Raw genomic sequence first — 23,108 nt, 5'->3', positions numbered from 1 at the left:
ACTGCCTCTCGTGGAGGTGGATTAATTACACGGACAAGAGAAGCTCTTCCATTGGCGTAGTAGCGTCTTCACTAAAGCATTAAAGCTGTAGCACTGTACGTGAAGACAAGTCCTGAGTGCTACCAGTATCCCTTTCTGCCCAGGAGTTAAGCATACCATCTCTGTAGGACTCCCAACTCTGGCTAGTCCAGACTGCACGACCTGGAATCAAACCCAGATCTCCCACATTGAAGTGCAGAACACTGATTACTTGGTTACCAAGCTAGTCCGTCCTTTTTAGTTTGACCAACAGAACCATAACCACGTTGTCAAGGCAGATTGATGTCACAGTGCTATGCTTCATTCCTACTTTGAAGCAATTGAGGTAGCTGTCAGTAAAAGAAGTATCCACAAAAGTGAAGGTGATGGTACGCTGTCCATTTCTTTCGGTCACTACTCTGAGGATCTTTGTTAATACTGAAGAACTGTTATAGCATGAAATGGAAAGATTATCATCATGAATGTCTTGTCCTTTAAAAGGAACCACTGGAAAGCTGGTCCTCCGTTTCTCTTACAGAACAAGTCTACTCTGAAATGTTACTATGTAAATATGGCGCCTTCTACCAGCAGATCCACTCCTTCCGTTTAGTCACACTCGTACGTGCTTACTTAAGTGACAAAAACATATATTTTATAATATTACATTTTACTTCTATTAGCATTGCAGAGCCCATATAGCTGTGGAACAGGAAGCTGAAGTCTATTCTTATTCTCACTGTCAACAACATTTTTAACAAAGTTGCAGAAATTTTATCACTGGTGATGTATTAGCCAGAATTTTTTATAGTGCACATCTAATCCTATATATATCTATTCTGGGTAGCTTTCTGGAATCTTAATATGGTTTGTTCTGTTATTACTTCCAGTGAGCTGTAAAATGTAAACAATTCCAAATCTGATTGTTTTATGGAAAAAAAGTTCCTGTGTTCTGTATACGTTGCCTAACAACGTTTCCAGAAGCACCCATTGTTTTCCGTTACTGCATATCACAAATAAATTCTTATCCTGTTCTTTTTTATGCTGCTTTTATGCAGAAGACTGAGAACCTTTATATCCTCTTTTCCAAATCATATGCACTTTTCAGCCTGAAGTCATATCTAAATAGGTACTTTCCTATGGAAAAAGGGATCTCAAAAGAGCATTCCAGGTCTGCACTCACCTATCCACATTCCCTCGTATAATTTCCATTGTTTTCTTTATCACAGTCCTTTTCATGAAGCAAGAATCCCACAGGCCTCTTCTGCTTCATCTAAGCAAGGCATTTGTAATTTCATATTACTGCCATTTAAATCCCCTTCAATGGCACCATCAGCCACTGTATCTTAGAAGCAAAATGATTTTCCTACCATCCCCTACAAATGTGATAGATTGTATCTGCAACATCACAAGTTTGATGCAAACTCCAGGAAGATGATGCTGTGAAGAGGAAGACAGGCCATCAGACCAAGCTTGTTTACACTTGTTACCTCAAGTGTTCACACAAATTTCAATTTGCAGCTAACTATAAAAACCCACTGGATACAGAAATGTACCATAAAAGGCAATTCATGTAGCTACCTGAACAATCAGTAAGACCCCATGGCTCTACTCCTGCAGCCTTAGGCATAAGGAAATAGGAAATTAAAAAATTAGCATTAGAGTAGCATGCAGGATTGGAAGAAAAATAACACTGAGATGAAAACAAGGTGATTGACTTGTTTCCTTTGGGCTTTCTGAGCTCTGCAACACTGCTAATTTTTCCTTTTTATCTATTTAGGACGGGAGATAGGGCATTCTTCTGTCTGCAGAAACTCCCTTTCATATAATGAAAATTTCCAGAGGAAAACAAAAAAAGTGTTTCACTTTTCTTACCCCGGCAGGGGGGAATCAAATTTTAGTTCCTCTTTCACTTACCTGCTAAGATCTGCATGAATTGAGGATACCAATGCCTAACAAAATCCAAAGACTTAATGAAATGCATTTTGGGGGTCTATCTACATTATCTATACCACACCCATTGGTGTGGAATCTGAGAGCAATAATGCCATGAACTGTTAGTTGGAAAGCATGAAATTCTGAACTAAGGACTTACCAGTTGATGAATGAAAGCTTATCTAAATATTGTGTTTTGAAATGTACATTTTGCACCTGAAATTTTTTTAAGTCCGCATACACATATGCATTCTGTAAGTCATTTGGGATCTTGCTTCTTTTAAAACTTGTTTGTCCACATGAACAGAAGCTTCTGTTTAGCTTCAGGTGGAATACACAGGGAACCCTTCTCTTGTACCAAGTAACAGACTTTATATACAAATAGGCAAAAAGCAGAAATATGGAATCAGAACAGGATATTTCCATAATGCATTAAAGGTAAAACATCCTTTTTACAGAGAGACTAAGATTCATCCAGATTTACTACCAGACCTTATTTTTAAAGTTCTATAATGGGAATAACTTTTACTTTCCTTCCAAGCATTAATCAAATGGAACTTGCCACCCAGAAATACAATGTTGCACAGCAGAAGACTGACCCTGATTCAGACCCATGGGCCGGTTCAGAGCTGCCAGCAAAGCCAGAAGTCCAGCCAGAGAAGAGGCCAATGGAGAAACCAACTGGAAGACAAGCTGACACCCACATGCCACTGCTTCAAAAATTCATTCCCAAGTTGGGCATCAGAGTCCTGCAGCTGCCAAATTCACCCTGGGAGTGTCCCAGCAGTCAGCTCCAAAGATGGAGACAGACAGAGATGGATGGCAAACTGGAACACACAGAACCGTGCCAGTGACAGAAACATGCATTGCCTAATGAGTAATACAGTTGTTTTGGTGCACACCAGTATGCTCTGAAGTTGTGTTTCTATCCCCGAAGCCCAGGTTGTGCCAGAAGTGATGTTGCATGGTGTGACTCTAAAGCAAGGCAGCCTCTATCTGTGCTCTTTGAAAAGAGGAGAGGTGATGACTGATGGTTTACTTACTGTACAGTAGTATGCTTAGAGGGATGCTGTCAAGGTTGGGAAGCTGACAATCTGACCTACCTATTTTATTTTCTCAGATCAGTTTGCAAAGCCCACGTGACATGTTGTGCGTGCATGTGTTTTAAATAAATGCTTTATTGCTCCTGGAGAACAAAATCACAGCCAGCAGCCTGACACTCATGAGAAAGCCTACAATAAAATAATAGCGGCAGTTGCATGTCGTGTAAGAAAACAAACTTCCATTAAAGAATCAAATGTCAGTTTCAAACGGCTATTTATTATGAGTTAAATGAAAGAATACATAAAAGTATCATAGAACCATAGCAAACAGACCCTTATTAGGGTAACTAGTCAATCCCCCCTTGACAGTAGGATTTTTTTTTTACACTGTTATCTAGATTTTTGGCCATTCAAGTTTTACACATCACAAATGATGGTGCTTTCAGCAATTCCTTTGGGAAATGATTCCACAATTTAATAGATCTCACGGTCAGGACATTTTTACTGATATACAGATTCTATATTCATTTCTTCACTTTACACTGAGCTATAACTCTGAAAGAATTCTTCTCCCTCCTTATGGTTTATATCTGTCTAATATCAAGTGTCCTTCAACCATGTATAGTTATTTCTTTTGCATCTGTCTGCAAGAAAAGTTGAACAGTAGCCACAGGGGCACAAATTAAACTACATTTTACATGTAAATCTCATCCCTAGGGGACTATCCTATGTGTCACTAAATGTTTCAAAAAATTGGCATGATTAACACACACACTGATCAGAGAAGGACTCAATCTAGCAGAGGATGTTTGGAAATCAGAACTAAAGTGTACTGATAGAGCTGAAGGGAGGAGAGGAGAGGAAAAATAATACTGAAATAGCAGAGCAGAGGAGGGGGAAAACATTGGTGTTTTACATTGTGTTGTATATAAACATGAGCTATAGTTTAGATTTGAATTGTGTTGACAGGAAGTGCTTGTGTGGTGGCATCGGCCTGCATTATGTTTGCTACTAGCAAGTGCTCTCAGTCTTTTAATGAAGTACTAAACAAAAAACAAAGTTGTCATAAATATAAAGGGAAGGGTAAACCCCTTTGAAATCCCTCCTGGCCAGGGGAAAACTCCTCTCACCTGTAAAGGGTTAAGAAGCTAAAGGTAACCTCGCTGGCACCTGACCAAAATGACCAATGAAGAGACAAGATATTTTCAAAAGCTGGGAGGAGGGAGAGAAACAAAGGGTCTCTGTCTGTCTATATGCTGTCTTTGCCAGGGATAGACCAGGAATGGAGTCTTAGAACTTTTAGTAAGTAATCTAGCTAGGTATGTGTTAGATTATGATTTCTTTAAATGGCTGAGAAAAGAATTGTGCTGAATAGAATAACTATTTCTGTCTGTGTATCTTTTTTGTAACTTAAGGTTTTGCCTAGAGGGATTCTCTGTGTTTTGAATCTAATTACCCTGTAAGGTATCTACCATCCTGATTTTACAGAGGGGATTTCTTTACTTCTATTTACTTCTATTTCTATTAAAAGTCTTCTTGTAAGAAAACTGAATGCTTTTTTCGTTGTTCTCAGATCCAAAGGTTTGGGTCTGTGGTCACCTATGCAAATTGGTGAGGCTTTTTATCCAACATTTCCCAGGAAAGGGGGGGTGCAAGTGTTGGGAGGATTGTTTATTGTTCTTAAGATCCGAGGGTCTGGGTCTGTAGTCACCTAGGCAAATTGGTGAGGCTTTTTACCAAACCTTGTCCAGGAAGTGGGGTGCAAGGTTTTGGGAAGTGTTTTGGGGGGAAAGACGTTTCCAAACAGCTCTTCCCCAGTAACCAGTATTTGTTTGGTGGTGGTAGCGGCCAATCCAAGGACAAAGGGTGGAATATTTTGTACCTTGGGGAAGTTTTAACCTAAGCTGGTAAAGATAAGCTTAGGAGGTTTTTCATGCAGGTCCCCACATCTGTACCCTAGCGTTCAGAGTGGGGGAGGAACCTTGACAAAAGTAAAACAAAAATATTAAAAATTGTGACAAAGGTCCATGGCCTCTTTTGGTCCAGATAAGCTGGACCGAGTGGAGGGGCAATGATGGCTTTGCATTACCCTTGAGTTCCTCTGATCTTCAGCATCCAGCTTCCAGGCTGCTGTAACTCACAGCTGCCAGCAAAATCCCACAATGGGCCACTGTGGCATCTGGGGCACTGCTGGAGTGCAGTGCATTCCAGTCATGCCCCTTGTCCCCTAACATGCCCCTAGTTAAGCTGCTAGCTGTGATAGGAGGAAAGTAAAGCTACTGAAGGAATCCCAAGCTGGCCACAGAGGCCAATTTGAGACTGCTTTTCATTCTCCAAGTGTTGCAAAGTAGTCTCACTGGACCGAGGGTCTGGCCCAAAGCCTCTACATAAAGTCTTTGTGAGAAGACGTGACATGTGTGTTTGTAACTTAAGGTACATTTTCATAGAGGCCTCTGGTACGGTGAATTAATGCTTTAATTCTGCAAACATTTACTATCAGCTGTAGTGCTTAATAATGTGATGAATAGCTCAACTGACAACAATGGGACTCCTCTGCTGAGTGAAGTGACTCATATGGATGCTTGCAGGATCGGGCCCTTTGAGAGCAAATGGGACACTGTCAATTATGTTTCACAGGTTAAACCAGTCTGCCTGAAAGGTCCAATTACAGCAGTTCCCTCAGTAACTCCTAAAAAGAATACAATGTGTAAGGAAAGTGTGGACGCTGAAGGAGCAGCCCCATTAACTGATGCCTGGTAACATGTTCAACGGTCAAGTCTGTGAAGGACAAAGTTACACTTACATATGGAGAGGCAAGCAGTTGTTTGAAGAACCTGCCCTCCTCTGCCTTCTGACCTACCCTCTCCAAAAACATCCAAACAACGTCTGGAACATTGCTAAAGTAAAGAAGTGGGACTCTGATGACACTGAGGAATAATTGCACTATTCTTCCATTGCTGTATGGAGTCCCATTAGTTTTAATCTTGCTGCATATTTAGAGTCAAACGTTAGATGCCCCAGGCCTTTATAACATGCTTGAATCCAAACAAGGCCTCAGAAAGGGTGAACTAAGTTATCAGCTGTATAAATAATAAATGTGATCAACAACAAATAAAATAAAAATGGAATCATGACAAAGAAAATTATCTGAATCACAAATCAAGGACAAAGACATTTTCAAACCTCATGTAAAGCAAAGGGAAGAGGTTGGGAGGAGGAACTAGACAATTAAAGTATTTCCAAACTCAAGAGTCTAAAACAATATGTCATATAGTTCAAGCTGCGTAACAGTGGCAGTCTTGTTGCACAGAAGTACCAGGGAGGTGGATATATTAGGAATACATTAGATTAACAAGAATACTTAGCACGTAAATACCACTTTTCATTCATAAATATCCAAGCACTTCACAAAGGTGGTTTAGTATTATCTTTCCAAACTCCAGATGAGAGTCAGAGACAAAGAAGACAGACAGGCTAGATATGGCTGATGCTTAAAAGGAGTACAGGATGCTGGCTGCCAGTGTTAACACAGGTCACCAAGAAATAAGAATGAGAAAATGCATATAGACAGAAAATAATTTCTGAAGAGTTGGACACAGACTAATGCTGTCCTCCCTCTAATGTCAAATGAAGCCTCCAAGACTGGCAATTTTAGAAAGGACTTTCTCCATTTTAAACAGAAATACAGTGGAGTTTATTAAAATAATGCTTTCTTGGCTAGGAATAAGAGCATGTTGCCAAGGACAGAGTAAAACAGGACTTCCACAAAAGGTTCTGAAAAATTAGCTATGCATGAATTTGCAGAATGGTCTGATCTTTCAAGGCTCATCAGACTCCAAGCCAGGATGATCACCCCCTAAAAAACAACTTCCTAGGAAGTGGTACTAAAAATACTAAGAACTGAGTTGCTCCAAAAGGATTTTCATTAATTTAGCCAAGACAAAGTTAATAATCCATGACCTAAATGTTTTTTTCTTTATTAGGTTGTTTTAAATGTTATATTCTCCCAAATAAATTTAGAAGCTGGCAGATATTAGTTTCCTTTTACAAAGTCATTAAAAGAAAATAAAGAACCAGCCATGGCTGGTAACAAACCATGACAGGGAATGTTTTGTAATACAAAATAATTCAAGTGGGTCTGGTGTAATACAAGATACTAAATCTATTTCCTACCCAAAAAAGAAAATAGAAAATGTAGAATACTTGAAATTAAGGGACCATTAACAATGTGTAATTCACATTTATGAAATAATTACTAGATGCATCTCCACAAGGTGTGCTCTGATGGGTATTTCTTCAAAGTACCTGATAGATCTGGAGCTATATAATAAGTAAGCTAAACCTGGATAAAAAATTCCATGATCAAAATCTGTATAATTGTAAAATATACAGGGATTGGATGGTTTGAGGGATCAATAATGGGGCACAGAGCATTTCATCCTGATCTCACAATTTACTCTTTGGAAACTCTTCAGTGGTCATGAAGAAAAAAATACCCTGGTGGTTTCTGAGTTAACTTCCTAGTAGCTAACTGTCCACAGCACAAGAAATACCACAACACTTGGCTCCCCTATTGATCTTTTGAGCAGAGGACGTAAGATTGAATGGGCATGGAGATTTAATTACTGTTTCATTTGCAAGGATGCTTTCTCAGGTGGGGTATGACACACGATGGAAGGCAGGATAATACTTCCTTGGAAATTTTGTTAATGGAAGAGACTATCATCCCTCAGATGATTTCCCTTTTAAATGTGAGACATGCCTTTGCATTTTCCCTGTTTTCACCAAAATGAGGTAGGACAAAGTAAATAATTGATTTTTCGGTTTGCTATCAGTTCCAAAAACTGAAAAGAAAAAAACCCAAACCACAATTGAAAATGCCCCCCAAAAATTCATCAAAGAAGCTGACAAAATTTTATTTCAGGTTGAACAAAATGTATCATTTTGGAGCACTTTTTCAAATAAAAGCAAAGGAAATGAAGGGCTAGATTCATAAAACATCAGGAGGAAGAAGAGGCGGTGATGCTCACATTATAACCCTGTAGCCCAGTGTTTAAGGGCACTCACCTGGGGATGTGGGAGATCCAGATTCAATTTCCCACTTTGCCTGACAGGGAGCAGGGATTTGAAATTGCATCTCCCATGCTGCAGTAGCGTGCGCTAACCACTGCACTATGGGATATTCTGATGTTGGTCTTTCTCAATTTCCACTGTTGAAGCTGTTCCGCTTTGTTCCACCATCAGCTCCTCCTTCGCTGCCTCCCTCCCCCTAACCCCCATTTTGTGAATGGCACTTAAGTCCTGAAAAGAATTTTGGGCTGAAACTATTGAGCGAATTTGGGTCAAATTCACAAATAGTTTTGGGTTGACAAAAACTGCATTTTTCAGTGAATAACCCCCCACCCCTCTAATTAGTGGCCAGGCTTTCTCCCTCCTTAAAGATGATCATCCCTCAAGTGATTAATTTGCGTGATTTATACAAAAGTAGCTTGCTCTGCATGCAGATAAGATCTCAGAAACATCTTGTATGTTACCAAGGACCACACTGGGCTAATTTACTATCTAAAATCTATAACTGGATTTCTGAGCAGCCTGTGCGCTCACAGATTGCTCATCTCTAGAAATGCTGAGTACTGTAGCTGTTTTCACCCCTGAGAGACCAATTCTTCAAGGAGTCAGGAGACTACTTAGCAGAAACCTGTAGCTTTATTGTCAATACAGTTTAGAATTATGAAACTAGGTTATGCACGCTAGCAAACATATTACTGTCTTGACACATAATAACTCAGAAGAAGTCTGTCAGAGGAGTCCTTCAGACTAGTCTCTGAAATGGATTTGTGCATAAGCAGATGGGCAATAATATTCAAAATCCTGCCATGATGTAAAATTGTTCCCCAATTAAGTCATCTGCTGGTGCAATGCAAATTATTTTCTCAACAGCCCAGAATATACTCAGATTCCCTGAAGTAAGCGGCCTGTGTTCTGACTCCAGGCAACCTGGATTTATCCATCTTGGAGGTCACTAACACAGAACAAAACTTCTCATTTCTATGCTTTGGTAGTTATACAAGTCTTCTTGGAGCAGTAAGACAATATAAGGGGTTGTTAATGTTTGTGGAAGAGACACCTCTCAAACTCTTTCACAGTAATGAACTTTGATAAAGATTTAATTTGATTTGAAAGGGACACTTTCAAGTTTTCCAGGATATAGCGCAAAATCTCACCAACCGTTCATTACCAGTATCTGCTTATAAAATCCATCTAATTTGTTATGGCCTGCCTTTTTATATTTTATTTAAATAAAAATAATATTGTTTTTTCTTATAAAACAATAAAACCTGACAGCAATCCAGCACTTGAGACCTGACCTTCAGTAAGAAATCAGGGTGCCTTCACAATAGAAGCAGCTCTCAAAAATTGCAAAATTTCAGGTGATTAAAACGAGTAAATATTGAATTTGAGAAAATTATGAAATATCTTGACAGGGTCCTTTTAATTAAAAAGGAATACTGATTCAGTAAAAGTGAACAGAAAGCCTAGTTCTAAGGCTTCAAAACGATTTACTGAAGTAATAAATCTTTACTTTAAAATCATACTGTCTGAATCTACTTGCCAATTACATCACTATAATGCAGCTCTATTTCTATATAGTATCTGACTATATGATGCACAGTATTCAAATATACAGTGCCTGGAGTTGCAAAAAGTACATTACCCACACAGGGCCAATATCTGCTATCAGTGACACTTGTTACAGCTGGTACCCTCATTGGGTGGATAGTATTAACTTGACCAAGGATAATCCCATTTACTTCATGAGGCTTTGGATCAGGTTCTGAATGAACATGGACTAGGAACTACCCTTTCAATTACACTGATATTCTCCTGCCCCGCCCTATCAAGTCAGTGTTCTGGCACATTGGCTGGGTAGCGTAGGAAACTCCTTGTTCTGCAACTGCCTTTGCTTCACCTATCTTGTGAATAAATAAAGGTTTTCAGTTCTATCCAGCATCTTTCATGAGTACTATGGATGCAATTTTTAAAAGTGCCTCAGTGATTTAGGATCTTCATCATATAGTTCATCAAATATTCTCTAATCACTTTTTACTTTCACTTAATTCACTAATTGATGTTGCACCTTATTTTGAGGAATCTTAGCACCTGGAATGGATGTCTTGCTAATAAGAGATATCTTCAAACAGGGCTTGAGATGTTGGTTTCAATAGCCTAGACTGTTACAGACTGTTACTAATAGCAGTAGTGCATTTCTCGTAGGCCAAATAGCCATCAGATGTTAGTGACATCCAGTCACGGCTGCTGATATAGAACAGATATAGCATCAGACACTTGGAAGTAAAAGGCTCTATATCCCAATACATAACTTAACTCATAAATTAATCCTTTCACATGAAATGGCTAATAGGCATAAATGCAGTAGTTAGGCAAAATTGGAATTGCATAACAACAAAACGTGATACTATATCATCTATATATCTACACACAGGGGTGTGGGGGGAGAAAGAGAAAAAAAACTAGATCCCTGATGGGATGAAATGCCCCAAATCAACTAAGAGTCAATGTAACTGCCTGCTAATACTTTATGCAGACAATGTCAGATCTAAAGCACCCAGTCCCAGGAAAGGAAAGGAATTAGATAATTAAGGATAGTCACGAACTATGCCACTCAGATTCAGCATGCTGAGATTTAAAGTATTCATTTGACTTCTTCCTTCCTTTGGTTCCTGTGAAACTTCACAATCACACACACAACTATCTCATGTCATGTTCTTAAGGACCCTTGCACGCACCAACACTTTACTGACCTGCAGCATCTGCAGATAGCCTTCTTGTGGATCACAGAGCAGTGAAGATATTCTATGATTATTTCTCATGCATCTCTGATTGTTGTCTCTTGACAGAGGGAAGATTTGCCGGATAACTGTCATCCTCCCGAGAGCACTGTGTACCAGTTCTAATATTTCATTATCACTGATTTCCTGTGAAGAGAAACACAGTTCTTTTATACAAAACAAAAAACAACACACATATTTCTTGTATTCCTGCCATTATTTGATCAAATATTCTAAATGGAGTATGACCCTGAATTTTTTTAATAGATTCAGTCCAGGACAAATGATCCAATTTTGTGTATGTTAATAGGAATGTTTTATATGCACCATTTAAAACAGACTAGAACTCAGCATTATAAGCAACTTTCATGCCCAAGCTATTTTAGCTTTTCTTATACATTAGCTACTTAGCTTATCATAGCAAAATAACGAGATGGTTAAAATAGCTTGGTTAAACAAGGACCAATAAGCACTTTCACCCAAAGTGTAAACTGCATTCAAGCAGAAAGTAAGTTGGTTAATATTTTTAGGTTTTTCTTTTTTAAGAGCTGTGTCATTTTGTGCCTCATCACATCCTGATTCTGCTTGGGTCCAAAAGCATAAGTGGCAAAACAACATATGAAAGGCTGTTCTTACAGTAATCCTCGCCTGACCAAAATCTCATGAGAAAACACACATTTTGCAAGACTGACAGCCCTATTTTGCAGACTAAAGGGTATGGAGAGTTCTGATAAGCATCTGAAATCTTTTGAGAGTTTAACTACATTAGCAAAAGAAGTCAAGATAAGGTGAGGCTTTGTTAACACATGCAAACTAAACTTGACATAGCCATGATGTTAACCTGCATCTATGTTAAGGAAAATATCTTTTATCTTAATTAAGTTGGTTGAGATCAGCCTGAGACTACCCCTACATTTTCACTAAGGAAAAATGGTTGCCTTGAGCTCTTTTCCTAATCTTGGACATTTTTCTGAATCAACCGCCAAACCTTTTGGGTTCCCTTGTTAATAGCACTGTAATTGTGTAGATATTTGGAAGTGCATTACGCTACCAGTGATTTCTCTCATAGCTTTGGATGTTAGAATGCATTTTTATTTTATTTGATCAGGATGTTAAGAATCTTCTCTTAGATTTCGACCAAGATGTTCAAAAATAGGTGCCTAAAATTGGACTTCTAGGGCCATATTTAGGCAACTAAATAGGTAGCCTGATTTTTAAAAGCTCTAAGCCCCCGACAGCTACCTTTGAAGTTGAAAGGTAAAGTTTGTTCTTTTTAGATACTGCATATAAGTGAAAGGGAGCTGCTGGGTGTCCAGCCCTCTTGAAAGTTAAATCATTGACTTACGTGTCTAGATATGGATTTAGGCACCCATTTTTGAAAATTTTGGGCTGAATGTTTTTGACTTTTTCATTGCAGAAAAACATCATCACAGATAATGAAAAACACTTAAAGATCATGACAAAGAAAAGAAAAAATGCAGGATAGAAAGAAGACAAAGTAGTTGAAGGAAAAGAGGAAAGAAATGGACCATGTTAAGAAGAAAATCCAAAGTCGTTTGGTCAACTTCCACCTCAACAGTCACCAGAGACAGACAAACAAAAAAAGACTGTAGGTTCAAGAGTGTAAAGTGAGTGACTTATGCCATGACACATATGGCAACACGATTCTAGAGGCAACAGGTTTCATGGTGGTGAACAGACTGTCTTTTTTTTCTGATTCATAAGTCCTTTTATTAACACACTGATAGGCATTTATAGCAAGCTGCAACACCATGATATATTAAATGATGATATTCTATGTAATAGCAATTCTGTTTTGTGAGATTATGGACAATATGAGCTGAAGACATTTGATTGCTCAGTGTATTTGTCATTTTTAATTGCTAGGTATATCCTTGGCTTCAGTTTATCAGCTAACATGCAGGGTAATAATGAATACTGTAGTATCTTCACTGTTCCAGAGACATTTGGAAGAAGGAAAGTAAAGGAAGAGAGGAAGAAGCAAGGAACACCACCAATCTTGCCTGGCTTGGGACAGGCTCCCACAGGAAACTGTTGAAGCTTTCACCGTATTGCTTCATAATGCTGAATTTGCTTAAATGTAGCACAGAAGACTTCAGAAGTTTCACTGCTACTAATGAGGTGCCATTGTTAGAACACTATCTTCTATGGTGCTGCACTTGTTCCAGTCTGAATGAGTGAAAAAATAGAGCATGTGCTTTCTGTTGGGTGGTGCTAGTTTAAATAAAGTATATACCATGGCAAAGTAAACGTACAGGTTGGGAGGAATAAGAAGAGAAAGGCATCTAGTTGAAGAATGCCTTAAGAGCAAGAAATGAATTAATTTAGGAATGTACATGTTCCTACACAGAACAATTTTGGGTCAAAGATGAGGGTAAATAGAGAACCACAAACACAGACCACAGCCTAAGTTTCTTCTCCAAGCTTGGTTAGTTTCCCTGCCAGACCTTCAATGTCCTAGCTCCATAAACCCCTTTAGCACAAAAAGATGCTTCTGTACATGCTTCTGTTAACTGCACATGGTTTACATATTTAATATTAAAAACTATTTTTTGACTAGGGAAATACAATAATTTTAAAATCCTGGGTTTAGTTCGCAACTGAAATTGCTGTAGGGTTGCTATTTGTTAACTCCTGTTTCCTGTGAGGGATTCCCCTGAGAGAATGGCAAACAATGGCACTGCCTATTACCTTCCCTTCTATGTCCCATTAGAAAGGAAGAGTTTTTAATTCTGGCTAGAGCTCCACAGAAGCTTCACTAGTGAGATCTGCATGTCTGCATCAGCTCTTCTCCCAGGTGCTTTGGCCACACCTTCTCCACAGCTGGTCCAATCCAGTTTCTAAGCTGCACAAAGCAGCCCTGAGCCCTTCGTGGAATGGGGTTTGCTGCTGTGCTTCCCCCATTCTGTTAAGGAGCCCTGCAACTTGTGTTCTGTCAGCAGCAGTGAATCTGGCCCTCTATTTTTAACATGAAAGAAATAAGTATTTTGTGTTCATTTCACTTTTGCTCTCAAGCTGTGAGTGAAATGACCATGAGGCTATTATAATTACTTGGTTTGGTAGACTAGAACAGCAGCTTTGGCTCGTTTTAGTCCTTTTCTGCCAATTTCCAATCTGTTTTAGGAATTTTGATTTTTTTTTTAACTTTGCAGAAGGTAAGTATCCTAGTACTAATGACAGGCCAACTGATGGGGGTAAAATACATAATATAGTCTCACAGAAGTTGGAGGGCTTTTGAGATTTGTTACTGAATTCAGACAAGCTCCTAATGCTTTTACTGCAGAGGTGGGCAAACTGCGGCCCGCAGGACCATCCTGCCCGGCACTTGAGCTCCCTGCCGGGGAGGCTAGCCTCTGCCCCTCCCCCGCCCCCACAGTCACACCACCATGCGGGCAGCACAGCTTGCGCCCACCCACCTCCCAGGCTTTCCAATAAGCCAGTTCTGCCGCTCTGAGAAGCATGGTAAGAGGGAGTGGGGAGGGGGGCTTAGAGAAGGGGCAGGAGGTCCTGGGAGGCAGTCAGGGACAGGGAGCGGTTTGATAGGCATGGGAGTCCTGGGGGTCGGTTGGATGGGGCGGAGGTTCTGCGGGGGCGGGGGCGGCAGGCAACAGTTGGACGGGGCAGAGGTTCTGGTCAGGGGATGGGGAACAGGGGCGTTGGATAGGCATAGGAGTCCTGGAGGGTCTGTCAGGGTGCAAGGGTGTGGATAGGGGTCGGGGCAGTCAGGGGACGGGGGGTTGGATACAGGGTGGGGTCCCGGGGGTGCAGTTAGGAGCGGGGGGTCCCAGGAGGGGACGATCAGGGAACAAGGAGCAGGGGGGTAGGATGGGTTGGGGGTTCTGAGGGGGGCAGTCAGGGGACAGGAGCCAGCCTGTTTGGGGAGGCACAGCCTTCCCTACCCGGCCCTCCATACAGTTTTGCAACCCCAATGTAGCCCTTGGGCCAAAAGGTTTGCCCACCCCTGCTTTACTGGAACCAAGGGCATGCCTTGCACAGACGCTCCACAGATGTCCTGCAGGCACCAAAGGGTCCTCCAGGCAAATTGCTTGATGCCTGAGGTTTCTCTTCTCTGTGAGAAGCCATACAGGGTGCCTAACCATTTGGCATGCTGGTCTGAGCAAGAAACATTTTCATGGGATACCTCTTGCCTCACATCTTTTTCTCATCTGTTATCCTTCTTGGGCAAGTCTCTTCACAGACAAACTCCAAAGGAGTGAGGTTAAACAACAAGAAACTTCTTTTGTTTTTTCAAGAACACAATTTAAATTAGCAAGAACTTTCAACTAGCCTACACAGGAGGCAGAGGCTAGTTCAATGGCTGCACCAACTGATGAATAGATATTTGGGTGCAGGGTCTCAACCTCAGGTCCGGAATACTTGATCTGAGATGTATGAGCATGTGCATGGCTTAATTCAGTGAATAAGTCTGAGCCTCACTTAGCAGGACACGCTGTTCCTACAGTGGAGATCGGCAGAGAAACTTCTTGGAGGAGAATAATTCTGTTCAGCCATGGTATCTTTCACCAATCAATCACCCATATCTACTAGTGGATAAATCCATTTTAGAGATGTAGAAACTGAGGTACGGTGAAGTTAATTGACTTTTCCAAGGTCATAAAGCAAGTCAATGGCATGGCCAGGGACTGAACCCTAAGGCGTCAACTCTCACCTTGGTGTTTTAAAAACTAGACACTGCATTCCATTTGTCAAAACGCTTGCAGTTCTAGTTTTTTAGTAAGTATGATAAACATCATGCAAAGAAAGTTCATCTTAATCCCAAGAATGAAAATGAAATAAAAACTCACCCAAAAAAGGACAAAAAATATGTGCAGTGGATTCTTGTTTTATATCAATCAGGACAAATGTGTGTATTCAGAAAATAGTTTTCCACGAAGGCAGAAAAAAAGCCATTTCAAAAGATCTTATAATTAAGCCCTAATTTGTCTAATTATTTATTTAAAAGTGATGTGTTTTCCTTTCTTCACATACATGATTCAAAATCTTTCTTCACTTTGTGAAACAAATAGAGGAAGTCCTCTGCTTAACTATTTGGCCACTGAGTTTCTGGGTTTTTGTTTGTTTGTTTTTTAACTGAAATGAAACCTGATTTTCCAGTAATATGAGGGTCATTAGGGCTGTTATGGCACAAGGCAGCTGCAGTGCAGGGAGTGGGGATGTGTAAATGCTGGATACTACATCTGCTCTATCATTTATCCTAGTTCCAAATAAATTGGTTAGTCTCTAAGGTGCCACAAGTACTCCTTTTCTTTTTACAAAACCTTGAGTTCAGTGTCTTCCAGCTTTGATCCCACCGTGCCATTACAATGCTGTGACTTAAGCCCTTACCAAATGTAGGGTTAATTGGTTTGTTTGTTTCAAGCATTTTCTTTTGAAGATGAAAGACTTGATTCCCCACTGCTCAGGCCTTTGAGCAGTCATTTCCTCCCATCCATGGAAAGTACTACCAAATTTGAATTACTCACTCACTTATATCACTGATAGCATTTTATACCAGCTTTGCACTCACTGGCCCAGATCCTCTTCTATGGCTCAGAGGTACATAGCAGCCTGTAGGAACAGGAGTGCAAAATGTCCTTTTCTGCTCCCCTGATCCTGGGCTGGCTGTATGCCAGTCTGTCTCCCGTGCCTAACTGCTGAAAGCAAGGGGTTGATTCAGCAGCTGGGAATAGCATGGCATAGGGACAGCAGACCCTCATTCCCCAGTCCATATGCTGTGTTAGGGAGCATGTGACATAAGAGCTACAACGAAATTCTATGCCGGTACACAGACACTACAGTGAGGGAGGCCTGATAGAGTGAGAGAGAGCAATATCGTGTCTAACATGTTTTAATGATGATCATAGCACACCTGCCAGACAACCAAGATGTTGGAGGGTCCTACCCTGGCTCTCCCCTATTTTCTAACCTTGGTCATTTATTCTCAGTTATCTCACCCCATTTTATACTAGGCTGAAGAATAAGAAAGAAAAAAGAATAGAGATGGAAGGAAAGAGCATCAGCCAGCTTCACCTGGGGGAAAGGAGCTAAGAGCAGCTCCCTGGAGCACACCCATTCTTGCCTTGAGTACAGCATGCGAAGATCTGGCACGTACTCCCCATACCATTGGGACATCACACACGCCAAGGGAGGGGAGATGGAAGCCTCCATACCTTTAATAATGTGTTGTGATTAAATAAATTATGTAAAGTTATGCAAATACATGCAAATGTGAACAGCATATTTTATTCATGCTGTTGTTACATATGAATAATCTTTGAGGAAGGATAAGATTACTAGGTAAAGCCCACAGCCCAGACTCAAAAATAAAATGTCTGCCCTTCCTGGTCACATAGACTATTACACGTAAAGCCTGCACTGCAAGTGGTGGTCAGTCATAGCATCCATTTATCTATTTATACGCAAAGAACCTCAATTAGTTAGTTTGGAATACCTCACCATATGCTCAGGGGAATATTTAAATCTAGTTTAGTTGTGTTCAGCTATCATATCACAAATTGCAAAATGAGACAATTATGTTTCACATTAAAATCTCTATTTTCCTAGAGGTAATGGCAGAAAATTATAACCTTTAACGATATTAATAATTTAAAGAACCAAAAGAGATTTCCAGAAAGTAGGTCCCTGAGAAAATCAGAGGATTAACCTGAATGGCAACAAGGACCATGAGTTTCATGAACTCACAGCGGTTGGCAACCTTCAGCACGCGGCCCATCAGGGTAATCCACTGGCGGGCCGCAAGACATTTGCATGCATCCATGCTGATGATGGGTTCTGCTCGATAACAATCCAAAGCAGTGTGGACCAATGCATGTTCATTTTCATCATCATGAGTCAGATGCCACCAGCAGAAGGTTAATTTTCTTTTTTGGTGGTTCAGGTTCTGTAGTTTCTGCATCAGAATGTTGCTCTTGTAAGAATTCTGAAAGCATGCTCCACCTCATCCCTCTCAGATTTTGGAAGGCACTTCAGATTCTTAAACCGTGAGTCGAGAGCTGTAGCTATCGTTAGAAATCTCACATTGGTACCTTCTTTGCGTTTTGTCAGATCTGCAGTGAAAGTGTTCTTAAAATGAACAACATGTGATGGGTCATCATCCGAGATTGCTTTAACATGAAATATATGGCAGAATGCGGGTAAAACAGAGCAGGGGAAATACAATTCTTCCCCAAGTAGTTCAGTAACAAATTTAATTAACCCCTTTTTTTTTAAACAAGCGTCATCAGCATGGAAGCATGTCCTCTGGAATGGTGGCCGAAGCACAAAGGGACACGAATGTTTAGCATATCTGGCACGTAAATACCTTGCAATGCCGGCTATAAAAGTGCCATGCAAATGCCTGTTCTCACTTTCTGGTGACACTGTAAATAAGAAGAGGGTAGTGTTATCTGCTGTAAATGTAAACAAACTTGTTTGTCTTTGTGATTGGCTAAACAAGAAGTAAAACTGAGTGGACTTCTAGGCTCTGAAGTTTTACACTATTTTGTTTTTGAGTGCAGTTATGTAACAAAAAAAATCTACATTTGTAAGTTGCACTTCATGACACAGAGATTGCACTACAGTACTTGTATGAGGTGAATTGAAAATATTATTTCTTTTGTTTATAATTTTACAGTGTAAATATTTGTAATAAAAATAACATACACTTTGATTCCAATTACAACACAGAATACAATATATATGAAAATGTAGAAAAATATCCAAAATATTTAATAAATTTCAATTGCTATTCTATTTTTTAACAGTGCAATTAAAACTGCGATTAATGGCAATTAATTTTTTTTAATTGCAATTAATTTTTTTCAGTTAATCATGTGAGTTAACTGCGATTAATCAACAGCCCTACTTGAACATGTCATATTTCATGTGTCAGATATAAAAAGAGAAAAATAAACATTCTATGGAAAAAGCTGTATAGGGCCAAATATATTAGTCATTTAAGACATGGAGTTAAGGAAGATTTCTGTAGGCAAATATAAAATACATATTACCTGGAACTGGATTGGGGTAATTTTAGAGATATTCAGAATTATTAAATTTTGCTTGGGAAAATGTTCTTTGCTAAATCTGAAATAATTGCAAAGAATAATAAATGCTTAGACTGTACAGAATTTTGTCTTGATTTTCAGTATGCTTTGTGCAATTCTTTGTTATTTTTGAAGAAAAGTCCCTCCATTTTTGTTCAATTCACCTGATTTTGGAGTTATTAATTTACAAGTGTAAGTGGGGCATTCATTGCATTTTATTTTTTAAATAAATACCTGCTTTCTTATAAGAAAATAAAGTACAAAAGCCTCAGACAATTATTAAGGAAAAGTGAGACTTTTTTTTAAAACAATTATTATATTTAAAACTTCGCTGTCCTTCGCTGAATACATACAGCTAGATATACAAATTCCAGATGTAAATCAGCTTTAACTCCATTGAAGTTAACAAAGCTACACCGATTTACAGCAGCTGAGGATCTGGCTCCTAATTCATACTATGTGCATACAATATAAGGAAAGGCGAGGTCCAAATCTTCTGGCAGATTTGCTTTAAATTGAAAAGGGAAGAATGAATAATAATCACTTTGGGATCATTTGTGTGAATCATATGTTTCCCAACATTTCCCTACAAGTACTGTACTGAGCTAAACACTGCTGCCTATTATTCTATAAATAAAATATTCTCTTGTAGGAAGAGAAGGGGAAAAAAACCTCTTAGCTCCTCAAGATTAATTTCATTTGATGATTTCCATCTCTTCCCTCCCTCTTATTCACCAATTGTTTTCAACCTTTTGAAAATATTTTATAAAGGAAAATGATGGCCTAGATTTCAGGAAAACGTAGCCTAATAAGCGAATAGCTTAAATCACTTGAGCCTCAAAGTAAGGGGGCAAGGAACAATGGTTTACTGGGTATGTCTGGCATTGTAAAAGGAAGAGAGAATGCCAAATGGCACAAATGATGGAACTGCAGGCTGGAAATGGAAAGTAAGAAAATCCAGACCAGAACAGACATTACAAAACACTGTCTTGTCCATCAAATAATAAATGGCTTCCTACAACTGGAAATACAGGAGCAAAGAGAAGAGGGGCCTACAGAATGGAGCAGAGAGTGACAAAGACTAGAGTTAGATCAAGAGTACAACAAAAACTGGAGGGAAGACAGGTTAAATACGCCTGGTGGGATGGAAGAGGGAACAGGATCATTAGAACAGATATTTCTCCTCTACATGGCTTTGGCTGTTCAGTTAAGATGGGTAAACTTATAGTTTTTTTGGGTGTTTATTCCAACCAAATCAGTCAGCGAGATCTCTGGAGATTTAGAGGATAGTAGCAATACTACTGTAGATGTAGTACACACCAGTAACCCAACTGGGAAGAGATAATAGTGAAGAATGAGGTCTACTGCAGCCTCATCAATTCTTTTGATTCACATTCTAGTGACGCTGTCATCCAGATATTCTAATCAGTTTATACAGGATTCTTCACACTCTCTGGGCATGGGTGTTTTTATTTTTTTTTTGGTTTTTTTTTTGAGAGAGAGAGAGATGATTTTTGCCATTAGTGCTCAAAGTCCATGCCTGACTCTTCCTGCTCCCATTCTTGAATCCCATTCTGTTTCTCCCGCTCAATCTGCTTTTTAACCTTCTTCTTATTCTTGCAAGTGATAGGAGGCACTTTCCCCCCAGAACTCTCAGCATTTCTCTAAGCTCAAAAGCTTGTCTCTCTCACCAACTGAAGTATATTCAATAGAAGATATTACCTCATCCACCTTGTATCTCTAATATCCTGGGACCAACATGGCTACAACACCACTGCACACAGCATTTCTCTTCTCAAACATCCGCCTAGTTTTGAAGAAGTTATCCAGATGCGTTGGAATTGCAGTCGCTAGAGTAGCTGCTCTTTATCGCTACCCTAAAAGTGTTTTCAACCGCACCTTTAGTGTATGCAAGTTCTTTCTGCCAAGATATTTTCTGTGGATTAAAGAGAGCAAATGCCTGTCCACTGCCTTCATTGGGTGCCATTTATGGGTTCTCTTCTAGTTTGCTTTCCAATGCATTTTATAACCTGTTTATTCCTGTAGCTATTAGCGTAAAGCTAGACATTTCAGATTTTAATACTGCAAACACCGATTTTCATCTGTGATAAATTGGTTCCTGAAGTATTAAATGCCTATATTTATGTTTAGCATCATACACATTAAAAAATAGAATAAAGTATTCATATAAAACAAAATATTTAATCATTTTAAGTTAGCACAACCAGATGGGAGAGGAGAGCCCTTAGGAAATGCTATCAGCAACAATCAGCCTTATTTGGCAAGAACAACTCTGAATGCAATTTATCTATGCTTTACCAATCTTACAATTCTTACTTGGTATTTTCTTCTTTATACTACAAATAACAAATTCTTTCTAATGACAGGAAGCGACGAAGTAAACCATAGAGAGATTTTTCCCCCCATATAGTTTACACATTATGTGACATTCAACACATTCAACCCTGGACTAAAGCATTTACTCCAGGATTGATTTTTGCTTATACATCAAGCAATCAACTCAAGCACGACCCTGTTCTACATAAGGACATATGAGCGGCCATACTGGGTCAGACCAAAAGTCCATCTAGCACAGTATCCTATCTTCCAACAGGGCCAATGCCAGGTGCCCCAGAGAGAATTAACAGGGACAAGTTATCATCAAGTGACCCATTCCCTGTCTCTCATTCCCAGCTTCTGGCAAACAGAGGCTAGGGACACCATCCCTGCCCATCCTGCCTAATAGCCATTGATGGACCTATCCTCTGTGAATTTATCTAGTTCTTTTTTTTACCCTGTTATGGACTTGGCCTTCACAACATCCTCTGGCAAGGAGTTCATCCTTTGGCAAGGAGGTCTTTGGAAAGGGCGCAAGGTAGGATAACAAAGAAAAGCTTTGCTCTCACAAGTCTAAGACCTGACAAAAAGTTACAGGACCACAGCTAACTGGAACCTTGAGGTAGCATAAGAGAAGGTTTCAAAAGTATGAAAAGGATTGAGAAACTTAAAACTTTCTTAAGGAAGATAAATGTTGATGCTCCAGGGCACACACCAGCTACTAAGTGATGGAAGTTAGGAAGAAATGTTCCATGTGGACAGGCTAGTCCATAATTGTCCATTATTGCATTACTTTTACCTTCCTCTGAAGCATCTGGACCACAGGACTGGTAGGTATGGCTGTTTGATGTTCCTAATAGAACAACTGTTCATATTGCTATGGGGTTCAGAATTATTTATGTGACCTGAACATATTAAATATATTAACAAGGAAGGCAAGAAAAGAAAAGAAAAGAAAAGAAAAGAAAAGAAAAGAAAAGAAAAGAAAAGAAAAGAAAAGAAAAGAAAAGAAAAGAAAAGAAAAGAAAAGAAAAATGAGCTTAATACCTAGACTTTTGGAAGGTAGAAAGGTTAGACTCCTAAGAGCTCCACACTTCATCTTCTTTCCTTCAAAAGTCCATCATCAAGTGAACCTATCTGCTGTCTGGGAACAGATGACAAAGCCTGAAGGGGAAACTGAGGCACAATATGAAGTGTTTTCTCTGCCTCCTGCCATTTTCACAAGGTAGCAGAGAACCAGCTGTGGTTCGGCTATGTGCCAAAGCGTATATCCCTGCTCCAATTAAATTTTCTTGTGACGCTTAATGTGTGTGTCTCAAAAAAGAACCAGTTTGAAGGGTACTTTGAGAACAGAGGAAGGGAGCAGTAAGACAAACCAAGAAGAGCAAACCTGTTACTATTCTCCAGTTTTCACCATTTCCTAACTTCTTATATGTATCTCATATTTCAGATTTATCTTATATGTAGCTCAGATGTTTAGTGCTTTTTTGATATTTCACATAGGCACAGGCCCAAGTGATTTGCAGTAGACACCAAAAAAACAAAACAAAACAAAAAAAATTGAGGTCCCCCACCCTGCAAGTAGATGCACTAGTAAGAATTTACATGAGTGCTAGGAGCTGTGCTGATGAATCAACTTGCAGGATCAAGGCCTAAGTTTCTCCCTTCTTTAGATAGCTTTATTTTTCACACCAGCACATTTGGAATCTTTAAAGTGTTTCAGTGAAAATCATAATGGATCTGCACACTTATTAACAAAACCTTTATAGAAAGAAAAAAATATGTATCTCCTCCCTAAACAACATAGGGTGACAAGTTACTAGACTAGTTACTAGATGTAAGATAGGAGAAAATGCTTGCCA

The 23,108-nt window shown here is 39.5% G+C and overlaps 1 protein-coding gene across 8 annotated transcripts in view; it reads right to left on the bottom strand.

Annotated features, from left to right (window-relative positions):
• Nucleotides 1-23,108, bottom strand: part of GRID1 (glutamate ionotropic receptor delta type subunit 1) — an 825,719-nt gene that overhangs the window by 154,259 nt on the left and 648,352 nt on the right. For all 8 annotated transcript variants that reach the window (XM_073353352.1, XM_073353357.1, XM_073353358.1 and 5 more), the window contains one exon: nucleotides 10,817-10,990. In XM_073353352.1, coding sequence (XP_073209453.1) covers nucleotides 10,817-10,990 — 174 coding nt within the window. The remainder of the gene's footprint in view (nucleotides 1-10,816; nucleotides 10,991-23,108) is intronic.

Source organism: Lepidochelys kempii, chromosome 7 (assembly GCF_965140265.1).
Source record: "Lepidochelys kempii isolate rLepKem1 chromosome 7, rLepKem1.hap2, whole genome shotgun sequence".
In the NCBI taxonomy this organism is placed as follows: Eukaryota; Metazoa; Chordata; order Testudines; family Cheloniidae; genus Lepidochelys; species Lepidochelys kempii.
This window is presented reverse-complemented; position numbering and strand designations above follow the sequence as displayed.